The sequence below is a fragment of the Paralichthys olivaceus genome, chromosome 13 (assembly GCF_024713975.1).
Source record: "Paralichthys olivaceus isolate ysfri-2021 chromosome 13, ASM2471397v2, whole genome shotgun sequence".
NCBI classification, from domain to species: Eukaryota; Metazoa; Chordata; class Actinopteri; order Pleuronectiformes; family Paralichthyidae; genus Paralichthys; species Paralichthys olivaceus.
The window spans coordinates 6,124,431-6,137,737 of NC_091105.1; the positions used below are offsets into that span (position 1 = coordinate 6,124,431).

Here is a 13,307-nt window from a genome sequence, read left to right on the forward strand (position 1 = left end):
CATTACTGGCACAAGAGTCCCCTAACATTCAATCAAGCTGCTCCAAATCGCACACTCACAGATATTAGTCACCTACATATGACGACAGGGACAAAAAGATAACCTCCTTGGTGGAGAAACCAGGTTATGAGTACAGTGACTCAGCCTTGATTTGTTACTGCTCTATCAAACAGTCAACCAAGATTACTTCCTTCTTGTAGAGCCATTAAAATTAGTCAGAATGAGTCATACTGTTTTCTACAATCCAACTTTGTCGAGACAATATCCCTGAAGATCGCTACAGACCCAGGTCAATCAAATCTAAAGAAACATATATGTCCACAATGAACAGAGACTTCCTCTCTCTAACACATTTCTGGATTCAAAAGTAGAGACTCAGATATTCTCCTGTCTATAAAGGCTTCAGGTGGGCATTGTCTAAATCTGTATATAATATATCACAAAGGGGCATTCTACTTCTGCACTGTACTATTATATCGTATGTAATTGAAGTGCACTCTGCAGTGGTGTGATGAAGTTTTTATTATATCTTATATGCCCTCTTGATAGGTAAAATCCAGACAAAAAAGTAATAAAGCTACTGTTAATATAATAACTACCTGATAATGACATAACAAGTCAGTTTAAATATATACACTGGAAATACAGTGCAGGACAGAAAACATAGAAGAGAAAGAAGGTATATTCTTCACTTTACTGTAAACTTGATTGACATGACTTATATGTCGACATTCATCAGAGAAAATTAGGGAAGTACTATATGAGCACAGTCGATCTCCATATCTGATGACCAACACTTTGGTAAAGAAAGAGTGTTAGCTGTTACAACCACAGCCTCTATGTAGATGTTAATGGAAACTAATAAATGAATAAATACATACCAAAGAAAAGGAGCAAAGTAAGTGAAATCTGTAGCTTTTTCATGCTAGAGTGAGAAGAGTAAATGAAAGAGTACAAAAGACCTGGATTCAAGTGTTATTGTTCTGCTTGTGAATGCTGGCGTTTGTATTCTTTTATTGTTTTGCTACTGCAGAGGAACTACATTCATGCTCCTTCTTAAGTCCCACTTACAAACCTGTCTTACCTGTTTCTCTTTCTTTCTGTCTCCCTCCCTCTCTCTCTGTCTGTCTCTCTCTGTGTCTCTCTCTCTCTTTCTCTCTCTCTGCTGTGTGACCCTTCCTCCTCCTTGTTGACTTGCCATGACTAGCCTCAGGAAAAGTTGCTCAATGTTAATGTTTGACAAGTAGGAAGAAGGGCCTTGGCTGTCGTATCTCTCGGTGTGAGACAACCCAACCAAACTCTTTCAGTTCTCCTTCGACTTAAAGAATTTATAGCTGCTTTGTGAAGGAATTAAATATTCAGATAAGAGGAGGAACAAAAGAAATATACCATGGGTGAGTCTGCATTTTCACTTTTTCTCTTATGCACATGGATAAGTGTTTGACTTAGCTTCACAGTTTACTGGAATTAGAGGATTGATGGTAAAACATTGAAGTTCTGCGTGTTCTTCACATGCTATTGACTTGATTAGATTCTTTTAATTTGACATACAAATAAGAATAAAGAAGTGGTGTTGTAAGAATACCACTGACAAGCAGCTTGACATAGATTGACTGTATGCATTTGTGTTTGCTGAGAAATTTAAATTACTATAAGCTTATATTATATGCATCCAGAGATATGAAAGTTCACTAATGCTGCAGAAGAATAATGGAATGTAAGATGTATATAGAAAGAATGATTACCCACAAAACAAACATTTATGTTTTATCTGCAATAATCCACATTCACTCAAAGCCTGTATCCCTTGGCTAGCTTCAAGTGCTTTGGAAATGTCAGGCCACATCAACTTGGGACACAAGTTGCCAGCATTTGTGCAATGAATCTAATTTTCTGCCCCATTTACGGCTCCACTGCATGTAGAGGTGCTGGTGCTGATCGACTTCGAAGGCACCATGGCAGACGAGATCACAATGAGGGCAGGGGATGTGGTCAAGAATGTCACCAAGGCCAGTGAGGAGGGATGGCTGGAGGGGGAGCTGCGTGGAAAGCGGGGCATCTTCCCTGCTAACTTTGTCAAGGTGCGTTAACACATTGTAAGGTAACTGTACTGTTTGTCTGTTGTTACAATGTGCCTCTTTTTGATTTTTCATTACAGGAGGTGCCAGTCTATTTGATAGGTGACAGCAAGAGGGAACCACGAAGCCTTAGACAAAGTACAATGCTAAGTCTTAATGCTCAGCACTCTTTATTTTCTTCACTGTTATTAGCTTATAAAGCAGAAAGCAGATGTTCACACTTTGACCAGAAAATGGGAAGGTTTTATCAGCTGATATCTTTTTTTACAAACAATAAGAGCCCTTACTTCAAAATATAAAATCTTTATCAAAAAACAAATAATATTAACCCACAATGGAGTGATCCTCTGTATGATTTTATTGGGAGATGTATCCATTCGAGCCCGAGTAATATTGATTTTTTGAAGCCAATGCCAATACTGATATTGGGGAGTAAAAATGTCTGACACCTATATATCTGCCAGATGTATTTAGAATTTTAAGATGTTATTTAACTCTTACGACAAGTAAAAGTAATCGAGGCTTGATATTTTGTAGTTGAATCATAAATAGTAATAGTAAATTTAAATATCTGACAAATGTATTTATAACAGGTTGTGGCTTTTCTGTATCACACTTAGCGTTTTAACATTGGGGTCAGTGTGGTTCATGCACAACAATACTATAACAAGCAAGCTGACTGCAAATATGTGTTTACCACATCCTCACCACACAAAGTCTAACAATAAAATAGAGTGTATCAGGACAAACACAGGGCCTTTGATGGATTAGACATGATAGAAATGTCAATAAACACTAAGTGCTTTGATTTCTATCCTGCTGAGACTTGACTAAGCTCTATTTTCTCCATCAGCATTACCAGAAGATTATGAACTTTTCTTGTGTCTATTGATGGGGCTGGTGTATCTTTGTATTTTCAGCAAAGAGGATGAAACAGACAAGGAAATGTGAGGCGGTGTTTGCCTACAGCGCCGTGAATGAAGATGAGCTGGAGCTGGTTGTTGGCGAGACTATTGAGATCCTAAAAGAGGTATAGTCGCTAATTGCTGCTCAAACTTTCATTTTTGAACTCATGTAACCGAAACAGTGACTCAGCTAGTTCTGCTAACGAGTCGTAGCTGCAGACGGTAGATTTGCCCGAAGCAAAGGAATTTTCCTGAAGCTGCTCAATGGCCAAAACCTGACTATTATATGTAAATTGGGGGTGTTGGTGTTTTCACAGCCAAGCTTCCCTGAGCAAATAGTTTTGGGTACAACACTTTCTTTGTATTTATCCACCAGGCTCACAAACTTTTCTCCAACAAACTGTAGGTTTACTTGTTCAAGTAATCAGAGATCTAACAAATGGATGTTATCTCTGGAATGTATATAGGATGACAGTGTTTTGTGTAACATACAATGCTTATTTTGTCTTTAAAAATTTCTCTCATGTATTAACTTTCTATGTGCTCTGTATTAATTTTCGATGCGCTATCTCTCTGACAGATTGAAGATGGATGGTGGATGGGGGTAAAAAATGGCAAAGTGGGAGCATTTCCTTCAAATTTTGTCAAAGAAATCTTTGTTTCCCCCAAAGGTTGGTAAAGCCATTTTTTCCAATTAAATGTAAAGATTAAAGAAACTGCTGAATTCTTCATTATCTCTACTCCTTTTGCAGACAGCAAGCACAATGAGGGCAAGTCAAGACCCAAACTCACAGATGCAGTGTTCACTAAGGAGGTATGTACCGCGGAAATAACTTTCTAGAAAGACACATCTCCCTTTTACTTAATTGTGTTAATTATGTTTTTCTCCCCATGAAGATAACTCAAAAAGCAAGTCTGAGGAAGAAAGGCAAAAAAGGTAAATGTAAATTTATTCTTAAGTGAAAATTACTCAAATACAAATAGTCTTATAGAGGAGTTATGAACTAAACTAACCCAAACAGAGGCAACCAAACAGGTTTATTTATTTCTTGTCGACATGTTACTCATGGTATTTTCCACACTTTTACCTGAATGGTAATGGGTGGAGTAAATACTTCAAGTACAAGTTACCAGTCTTGATTAATCACTGAAGAGAAGATTTGAGTATCCATCAACGATCAGGGGTTTAAAACCTTTATCTCCAGTTCATCATAACCAACTTCCAACTTTCGACTATTTGTTAGTCATGTGACAGTTGCATACAAGGCTGATAAGATTAGTCATCATTGGTGAAGTCTTCTTTTCCCATCACACAAAACAATGCTACGGTTCATAAGGTTGTTATGGTTCATGTTATCTCTTCTACTGTGTCTCCTCAGTGGTTGAGTGCTGCCAAGTCATGTTTGACTACAAGGCCAAGGCAGGGGACGAGTTGGATCTGAAAAAGGGAGACATTGTTGTGCTACTAAGGAAGGTTCGAGCACATTTGGTTGATATTTTCCAACATGTCATGTTTTTCTCATGATGTCATGCTGTTGACAGCATCAGACTCCTCCAGGTGCGACTTCATTTCTTACAAAAGCAGCTGCAGGTGTGTCATACAATTTTCAATCCTGCAAAACCAGTTGTGTCGTTTTCAGAGAAATCATGTACACAAGACAAGTTAAAGTGACACAAATCTGGCAGTGTCCTGACTTTTATCTCTGAGATGGCTTCCTCGACAAATTGATAACAAGGCATCCATGTTTCGCTTGACCGTTTGCTAACCTCTTGTGCAGCCATTTCACATCCCAAAGGACGGTGGTATGTTTGAGTTTGTAATGTGACTCTTTAATCTCCATCTGAAGGAAACAGAAGATGAAGGCTGGTGGGAGGGAGAGATAAACGGACGCCATGGCCTCTTTCCTGATAACTTTGTCATGGAGATACCACCAATGGACAGTCTGCAAGTGAGTGGATCAGGCACTATTTTAAATTGGACCTTCAATGTGTTCAGAGGTGTCAGACTGTGTGTTGCTATATATAATATAATATTAGCTACACTTGTCTTTAATTATTTTTGAAAGGTCCTAGAACTGCAAAGAAGCTAATGTGTGCTTATCTTCAGCTGACAGACAGCTGACTTCAGCTACTTGTGTTACTCTGCAGTCAGTTCACAGTGACTCAGTCTTCTCTAAAACGTCCACTGTTTTGGAATTACTCACTGAAACTTCCCACAGTGGAAAGAGGGCACAGAATAGAGATGCCTTTAATGCACAAGGGTGCATACTTGCAAGCCTGTTGAGTCTTTTCCATTTCTCCTCCTCTAGACTGGGACCACAAGCCAACTGCCTGCACGTAACATTAGCAAGAAACTTGCAGGTAAGAGGACGTGTTTTTGATCAAACCCAGCAGCACAGGAACATATGGTGGGTGAGGCCTCATGTTTTAGATGTTCTCTTCTGACTCATGATTTCTGGCTGTGGTGATGTTTTGCCTGCCAATGATCTGACAGTGATGGCCTGTTGTTAAGTAGATGGAGAAATTGGCAGCATAACTGGTTAAGCACCTTTTGGCACGCGGTATAAAAGCAGTCCCCTGATCAATGTGACAGCTGTTACTGAAGCAACTTCAAGCACTTACAGTATGCTATTACATATTAATCCACTACATCGGTTAATTATTCTTTCATTTTTAAAATTTCTTGTGTGCTTATGAATCAACACACAATTTGAAAACAAAAGTTTTCACCAGGATCCACAAAACTAATTTCATACATTTATTATCAACTTTAAATAAATATAATTATTAGTTCAGTAACATAAAAAAAAGACTGACTGCACATGAACAGCTTATAAAACAAGAAGATGTGGAGATTAAACTTGCAGTCTGCACAAAGCAGGATGTGGGTTACAGTTCAAGCTTTGGCTGAGGTGTGTTGTCAGTTGTGCAAAGTGCAAATTAAGCAATTTTTGGTACCAAAAAGCAACAACAAAAATGTCTCTTTCAATATCCAAGTCTTGGCTGAAAATGCAAACTCATGAAAACATTTGTGGTTAAACAGGCAAAAAAAAAAAAAAAACCCTGCTCCACAAAGTGCTATGGCCCAACCAGAGCTGCCACCTGAAATAACTGCATTGCCACCGCTCCTTACAGCATTTTTTTTTTTTCCACACAGTGTCACTCACTACAATTCTCACAGGAAGTCTCAGACTATAGTGAAACAGGGGGATGGTTAGTCTGGTCATGTGGCACCGTTAAAGAGTCTTGGAGGAAACAAGGGGGGGGTGGAGGGGGTGGTGGGGGGGAAGCTCTGTCGCAGAGATTTTCACAACCAACACAAGAAGCAGCACTTGAGCTGCTAGTGCTGTGTGGACTGTTTGTTGAGAGGGAATGTTACACAATGCTTTGAACAGTCAAGGTAGGCGTCTCATGTTTTCATTTTGTTCTTTATTGCTCCCCGAGTCCTATGACTCTTTTTCTTCGAGCAGTTTCACTTCTTAGATTTGCATTTGTTTAACAGGACTGTAAGAACATTCCTGCACCTTATCTGTTATCAAGTACTTGACCTACATGGCAAATAGGGATCTCTCAGTTCACTGCTCAGTTTACTGCTCAGTTCAGGCTTCATAATTTAAGCATCTGTTCTCTCAGTCTCCAAAGCAAACTGTCTCATGAGCTGTGTTATTGTGAGCGTCAGTCCCTGGTGAATTTGTTGAGCCCTTCAGGAAACTGTTACTACAGATGTACTGGATACAGCTGACCTACTCTGCTGCAGTGATCTTGGCTTCCCCTTGCAAATGCTCTTAAACTAGATTACAATTTAATTAAAAGACCATTAGCAAATAACATAAATGAAAACTATAATACAGTTAAAGGACTGGTGATGTCAACGTAAGCAAAATGGATAGAGGGGGTCCCCACGTCCACTCATCACAGGAGAAGCCACACCTCCATGAGATGTGACAGCTAACTTTAATTATAGAAGACAAATTTGCTGAGCATGCATGTTCTTAATAGAAACAACCTGCTCTGTATTCAAACTGATGACAAGCAAGGGCAGCAGGGAAATGTCCGGCAGACTGAGGGGACCATGGAAGTGCCTGCTTAAGGAAACGTTTTCCAAATGGCTGATGGACTCAAAGTGACAATATCTGTCTGACGAAATCCAAGTCACTGCTCCACTGTGTGTGAGGTGAATACTAAATGCAACTATTTGTGCTTTGAGTTAATTCACTGCTGTTTTTTTCTAGTGAAGGCAGAGGCATCAGCGATGGAGAAAGTTGGTCCAGCAAAGACAAACGGTATAAACGCCAATGACTTCCATTAAAAAATTACTGGGACATCTTCCATTTAAAAAACATGTTGTGGAATCATTTGATGACGTTGCTTCACAGATGATAAACCAGAGACCAAGGACCTGAGAAGCAATCCTCCGACCAAAGTCAAGTTGCCATCCATCAACAGGCCCAGTCCACCTCCAGTCAAAGACAAACCTGTCAAGGTTTTACCCAAGTGAGTGCTGCCAAACTATTCCGATGTTGTCCTGCACTATTAATCTCCACTCATAACCACCTAAAACTTCCTGGGTAATTACGTCCCGCTCCAGTTCAGTGACATGAATAGTGATTCATCTGCAACCTTTCCAAAGCTAAAAGCCTTTGGAAAATGTCAGGAACACTTTCTCCTCTTTGGTCTGGCACCGGCTAGTGGAGCCTTTAGATGTTCAAGGTTTTGGTTGCCGCCACCAGTTGCCATGGTCTACTTAAAGAAGAATGCCAGGATGCCCGACCTTTAGCGGCTCAGTGGAAAGTCTAGGATGAGTCAGATTGGGGCCTAAACAGACGAGAGCAGCCTATTTCCTGTTTCCTGAGCAAAACACACACACAAACACACACAACTGAGAAAATAAAACGGCCCTGTCATGAGGGGGCTGCTAATGAAGAACAACCTGTTCTGTAAATTGTTTCCAAGCAAATATGTTAAGGAGAGATAATGTTTCCTGTTTTTCTAAAAATCCTTCTAAATGTTATATAAACTCACTCTTCCGGGCTAATTATTTACAAGCATAACAACACAGTTAAAAAACAGCATGTAAAGGTTACATTGAGTTGCATGTGTGGGGAGCAGCCATCATTTCATATGTGCTGTCAATGTGAAACATATGTCAGGACAAATTAAGGCATACAGAGAGACCTCAATACTCCAGCTGCCATGTTTTGCACCTTAAAGTTTTTACTCTGACTTGAAAATGTGAACCAATGTCTGTGTACAGCAGTAGAAAATGTCAGATTTTCCCTCAAAGGTTGGTATGTATGTCTCAGAAAATTGTACTCTTCTTTAAGTAGAACCAATGGCGATGTGGCTCCTCTTTCACCAAAACCAGCAGAGGAGAAAGACACCAACCAGTTTGAAGGAGTGGATGTGCAGACCGATAAGCTGAGCCACCCAACAGCAAACAGAGCCAAACCCCCTCAGAGGAGACCCCCGACAGGCCAGGTCACCACGACACAAGTATGCCCAGTTTGACATCGTTTATTGATGTTTTCATATATGTATACATGTTGACTTCTGCTAACGTGCAAACAAACTGTTGCACATTTTATGCTTGACTGAGGGAACACAACTTGCTAAATCACCTACGCAGTGCTAACCAACACTTCTGTAGGTGACTTTTGTGACGTGATTATCAATGCAATAAGGAGGCTTCTCTCTGCTTCATCTTGTGCAAAGTTTGCTGGGTAAATGCACATTGTTTGGTTTCTTTGAAAAGGTCCAGAATACATTTTAGAATACAATTTTAGTTTTTATTTTATTTTAGCACATGTAGCAAAGTTTCTTTGTCAGGTTATTTCTAGTACAACAGAATGTGTTTTCCAAACTTTGTCATAGGTGGTAAATGTGTTCTAGCTGATAATCATTTCCTTGACTCGCCCATATTGCACTAAAGTTCAGCAGCCACACAAGCAAGGTTATCGTAAAAAAGAAAGAGATAAGAATTCCGGAACTTGCCCTCTCAGTAGATCAGACTACAACATGGCCAAGAGATTTGTTTGAGCAAGAGAAAAGGCCCAAGACACACCCCAGGTTCTCATGAGTTGCCAACATTCCAATTTTACAATGATGGCAACAAGTTTGGGCCTGATTTCCAGGCTATCATTCTGGGGGATAAAGATATATTTTTATGGTTTGTACTTTATTACCCAAAGGATATTTAAACTGGTATAAAACTAAACAGGCATAGTTTGGAATGGAGAAATCTCATTTAAGTTATGGTGTATCCTCTTCCACAGACTCAGGGTGCCATTGATCAGACAGAACCAGAACAACTGCCAAAAAAGTTCCAACCAGAGAAATTACCTGGCTTTCAAAAGGTTTGTGATGGACTGATTTGTGAGTGCACTGCACTACATGTGTTTTTATCTTATTTTATTGTTCAAATACCTTGATCTGCATTTTGCAAATATTGATTGCAGGGTACGGAAAATCTCTTGCCATCACCTGCAAAGCCTGAGCCAAGACCCAAGACACCGACTCCTGTTCGACCAGCACCACCCAAGGTAGTTGTGGACGGCAAAACTGCGACCCATAACGAAAAGCCTACGGTGGAAAGCCTGCAGGCTGAGGTCAGAGAGCTGAGGATGGCTCTGGAGCTGCTACAGACACGACATGAGTGAGTAAATACTCATCTGTGAGGGGGCATATGTGAAACCCGATCCTCAATGTAGTATTTATACCATTACAGTTCGATTTATGATGTTTGTGGACACACAGGAAGTGACCAATCAAAACCGTCCAGAAAAACTGGACTCAACAATGTTGCATCTTTGCTATCTCTTTACTCTTTGACTGCTTTGATACGAAACTAAACAAAGGCCATAGTTGGATGGTTTTGAGCCATGATATGTGCCACTGTAGACACATGACTTCTTATTGTAGACAGACACACGACTTCCATTTGGAGTTCTCAAAATGTGATTTTAAATTTTGTGTAGCTTGAATATACAGGGTTGTGTATTTTTAAAAATCTTATTTCTGTTTTTATTAAAAGCATGTTATATTGGTTACATGTTGCATGTTATATCCAGTACACAAAGTTTGATTCTGGTACATGCAGTTTAATTCCGGTACACACAATTAGCTAGACTTGTGTCTAACTTCAAGAGTAGTTTAAGACCGACGACCACAACTGCCAACTTACATAAGCTCAAGAACACACATTATGAAACATGATGCTTTTTTCATGATGTCACTTGCAGTTCTCAAAGAGACTTTAAATATTTTGGCGAGCTGTTTTTAAGACAATACTGCATTCCTCAGAGTGGTAGCAGTTTGTGTATAATTTGTTGAGTCTGAGATGTGGACTGTAAGTCAGCCAGTTATAAATTACACTTAACAGTGTATTCATTTACAGACAATTAAACAATGTATTTTTCACTGCAGGTCATTTAGAGTATTTAAGATTCAATCTTTGTCTGTTTCTTTCAACTACAAAACTAAATTACTTCAAAAGTCTTTGTATGGATATTTATTAATTTGACTTAACTGGCAGTGAACAGTGTGGCTGACCCATTTAGACATGAGTGTCTACAGACTCCTTTTTTCAACTCTGCGTCTTTTGATCAGGCAAGACATGCAGGAAGTGAAAGAAGAACTGCAGAAAGAGAGAAGCAAACAACTGGCACTGCAGGTAAGTGAAGCATTTCTTGAGTTTTGCATGCATTTGTACTGCCTGCTACATATTGCCGAATACAATTTGCCTGACTGAAATTTTTAATTGTTTAAAATGTATTTTCTATACAGGAGGATGTCAACAGTTTGAAGATGAAGCATTAACTACACAATGGGGTGGCTGTCTGACACTGTTTTGAACAGGCTCTCAAACTGCTAATTCAAACATTTAAGCAGCTTTCTGACGTGGAACTGAATAAGCAAGCTCTTCCACTAAACAACGGCTCATTAGAAAGTATAATTGGACATAGGATCTTCATCCTATGGACTGGACTAGAAAAACTTGATCCACCAAAAGTTTAAATGATATACAGAGCTGTTCAAGTTATTTGAATGTTGGAAATGATAAACATTGGTGTAAAGTGGGTGATGCTTGGTAGATTGTTATATTACAACTGTCACCTCTATCACATTCCTAGGTTTTACTGTACTTAACCATTTACATGATGCCCCAGCAGAATGTGTAATATATGCAGCTGTAAATAGGAGGAAATATTGTTATGTCTTTTGCAAAGAACTAAAAACGAATTTTAAGTCTTTGAGTGTTGTTATCTGAATGTTTATAGCTGAATTACTATGGTAGAACATGGAGGTGAATTTCCACATAAGAATGTAATGCTGCATAAATCCACTGGGGGGCAATATATGTCAATTCTTCTATATAAAGAGAAGCATTACAACTTTTCAGTGAATGTTGGATTAATGGAAGTAAACTGGTGCTATTAAATTCATATTAGAAAACTCAAAATAGATGTAATTCATTAGTATAAACATGTTGACATTTAGGTTTGGGGAACATGACTGATGTTAACAAACAATCTTAAAACACAGAAGGATTCATACAAAGTTTGTGGTGCACTGCTTTTCTGCAGTTAAGTGGAATAGGCATCTCATGTAACTCAGAAAGACTGACTCACTGAAAACAGTGACTCATTGCAATTAATGTGAACATGGGAAAATTCAAAAGAGGAATTCTTTGAGCATTCATAGAGAGAGCTATTTAACTTAACTACTTTTGGATCGCACCGTCTTCAGAATGCAGCACAGAGATTTGGTTTTGGCTCCGAATGGTGTTAGTGGTGGTGGTGTGCTCCTGTCTAAGGCTAGTAGAGTTGCCCACTATGGAGGACATCTGGACAACATCTGGAGCTCATCAGGGACCGGGTGCTCTTCAAACTGCCATGGGAACATACTATTTTTAAAAAAGGTGTTGAATAATGGTGATCAAGGGCACATTCCCTCTTGGACACAGGGTGAAATAAATGAATGAAACAAACCAATGGTCTGATTATATGGCAGAACTTCTGAATTTTTGACAGATATTAAAAATGAAGGTTCTAGCAGTATAAAGACGTACAAACACAAGTGGAGATTTTATTTCTTCTACTCAAGGACCCTAAAATGCTTCAATAATCTCAGTGATGACGGACGCTGCTTACACTACTGGCACTGTTCTAAATTATAATAAACCACTTGTGTGACTTACCTGGAAGAAACGTAGTGCTATAGGCCATAGACAACACAGTTCACTGTTAACACTGGAGAAATGTAAGATAAGTCGGAAGGAACTGCTGTGATTGAGTGTTCAAAAAATGCTTTGGAGATCAGAGGTCAGAGTGAAAATTAGAAATAGTGAAGGAGGAGCTGAACTGAGAAAGAACAGCTCACCACTGTCAAAGAAATCATATGCACGACCTCAGGGGAAACGGTAATAAATCTTCCACATATTAAAACTATCATTCTAATATGGAGCCATTGACTGAGAGGGATCATGAATACCACTTTTATCTGTATTTTGAGAATTATATCCTGTGCCTCAGGTTCTTCTCTAAAAAATGTAACATTTGACCATTGTACTTAAATAAGAATAATTTATCTATTTAAAGGAGGTTAAATAGCATGGACATAGCTATAGATGTTATTATCTATAAAGTGGTATTTTCTGGAATTACCAAAGAACCACAAATGACAACCTTACAGTTTGTAATGCTCGTCTTTGTGGACATCTTTCCCACGCTGTGGTGGGGCTCAGACTCATAGCTTACCCTAACTGGATTTCCTTCATGTTAATGTTCAGTTAATTTTAATGATGTATTGTCTCATAATTACCATAGGTTAAAGTATGTTGCTTCTAATTACAGCACATGTGTCTTGATTACATTGTGGAAAATGAAAAGGAGACTACTGAAAATACTTGATGGTGGGGTCTAGTGAAACATATTTTGGGTCTTGTGATTTCGAGGTAGATGCTGTTCACAAGAGTTTTCAACAAATATAATTATACCGTTACTTCAAAGAGTCTACACCATCAGCGCCACTGATTTCTGGAAGCCAGTGACCACATGAGAGGCTTTTCCAAGACCTCAACAGAGAAGACTTCAGTGTGGGCTATGTCTAAAAACAGAACGGGCCCCAAGGCAAACTTGAACCCTGTCTGCTCCTCCAGCACAGTGTGAACTTTGAGGAGGATGCTATACTAGTTGCCTACAAGGATGGACAAAAGATTCAAGCTCCAGGTTGGCCAACAGAAAGAATGTGGACATGACAAATTCTGACGAGTATTTAGGCTATTTCCCTTTAGTATGGCTTTAAGCAAATGCCAAGAATTCATATT

The 13,307-nt window shown here is 39.1% G+C and overlaps 1 protein-coding gene across 3 annotated transcripts; it reads left to right on the plus strand.

The window, feature by feature from the left end:
• The first annotated feature begins 1,145 nt into the window (after positions 1-1,145).
• sh3d21 (SH3 domain containing 21) lies at positions 1,146-11,969 on the plus strand. 3 transcript variants are annotated; one of them, XM_069537075.1, is made up of 17 exons: positions 1,146-1,394; positions 1,924-2,081; positions 2,159-2,216; positions 2,999-3,108; positions 3,564-3,654; positions 3,736-3,797; positions 3,881-3,920; positions 4,363-4,457; positions 4,831-4,932; positions 5,293-5,344; positions 7,216-7,266; positions 7,360-7,477; positions 8,308-8,476; positions 9,256-9,336; positions 9,439-9,635; positions 10,589-10,652; positions 10,766-11,969. In XM_069537075.1, exons 1-17 carry the CDS (start codon positions 1,391-1,393, stop codon positions 10,796-10,798), a joined length of 1,485 nt encoding a protein of 494 aa, XP_069393176.1. In that variant the 5' UTR covers positions 1,146-1,390; the 3' UTR covers positions 10,799-11,969. The 3 variants fall into 3 exon arrangements, with proteins under 3 accessions (XP_069393176.1, XP_069393177.1, XP_069393178.1); XM_069537076.1 differs by having other exon boundaries at positions 8,311-8,476; XM_069537077.1 differs by lacking the exon at positions 2,159-2,216 and having other exon boundaries at positions 1,235-1,394.
• Positions 11,970-13,307: the final 1,338 nt, after the last annotated feature.

Excerpts from the sequence above, each read along its gene's own strand:
- sh3d21 (XM_069537075.1), top strand. Across the intron at positions 3,109-3,563 it reads CTATTGAGATCCTAAAAGAG|ATTGAAGATGGATGGTGGAT; the intron begins GTATAGTCGCTA and ends TCTCTCTGACAG. Across the intron at positions 7,267-7,359 it reads TGGTCCAGCAAAGACAAACG|ATGATAAACCAGAGACCAAG; the intron begins GTATAAACGCCA and ends GTTGCTTCACAG.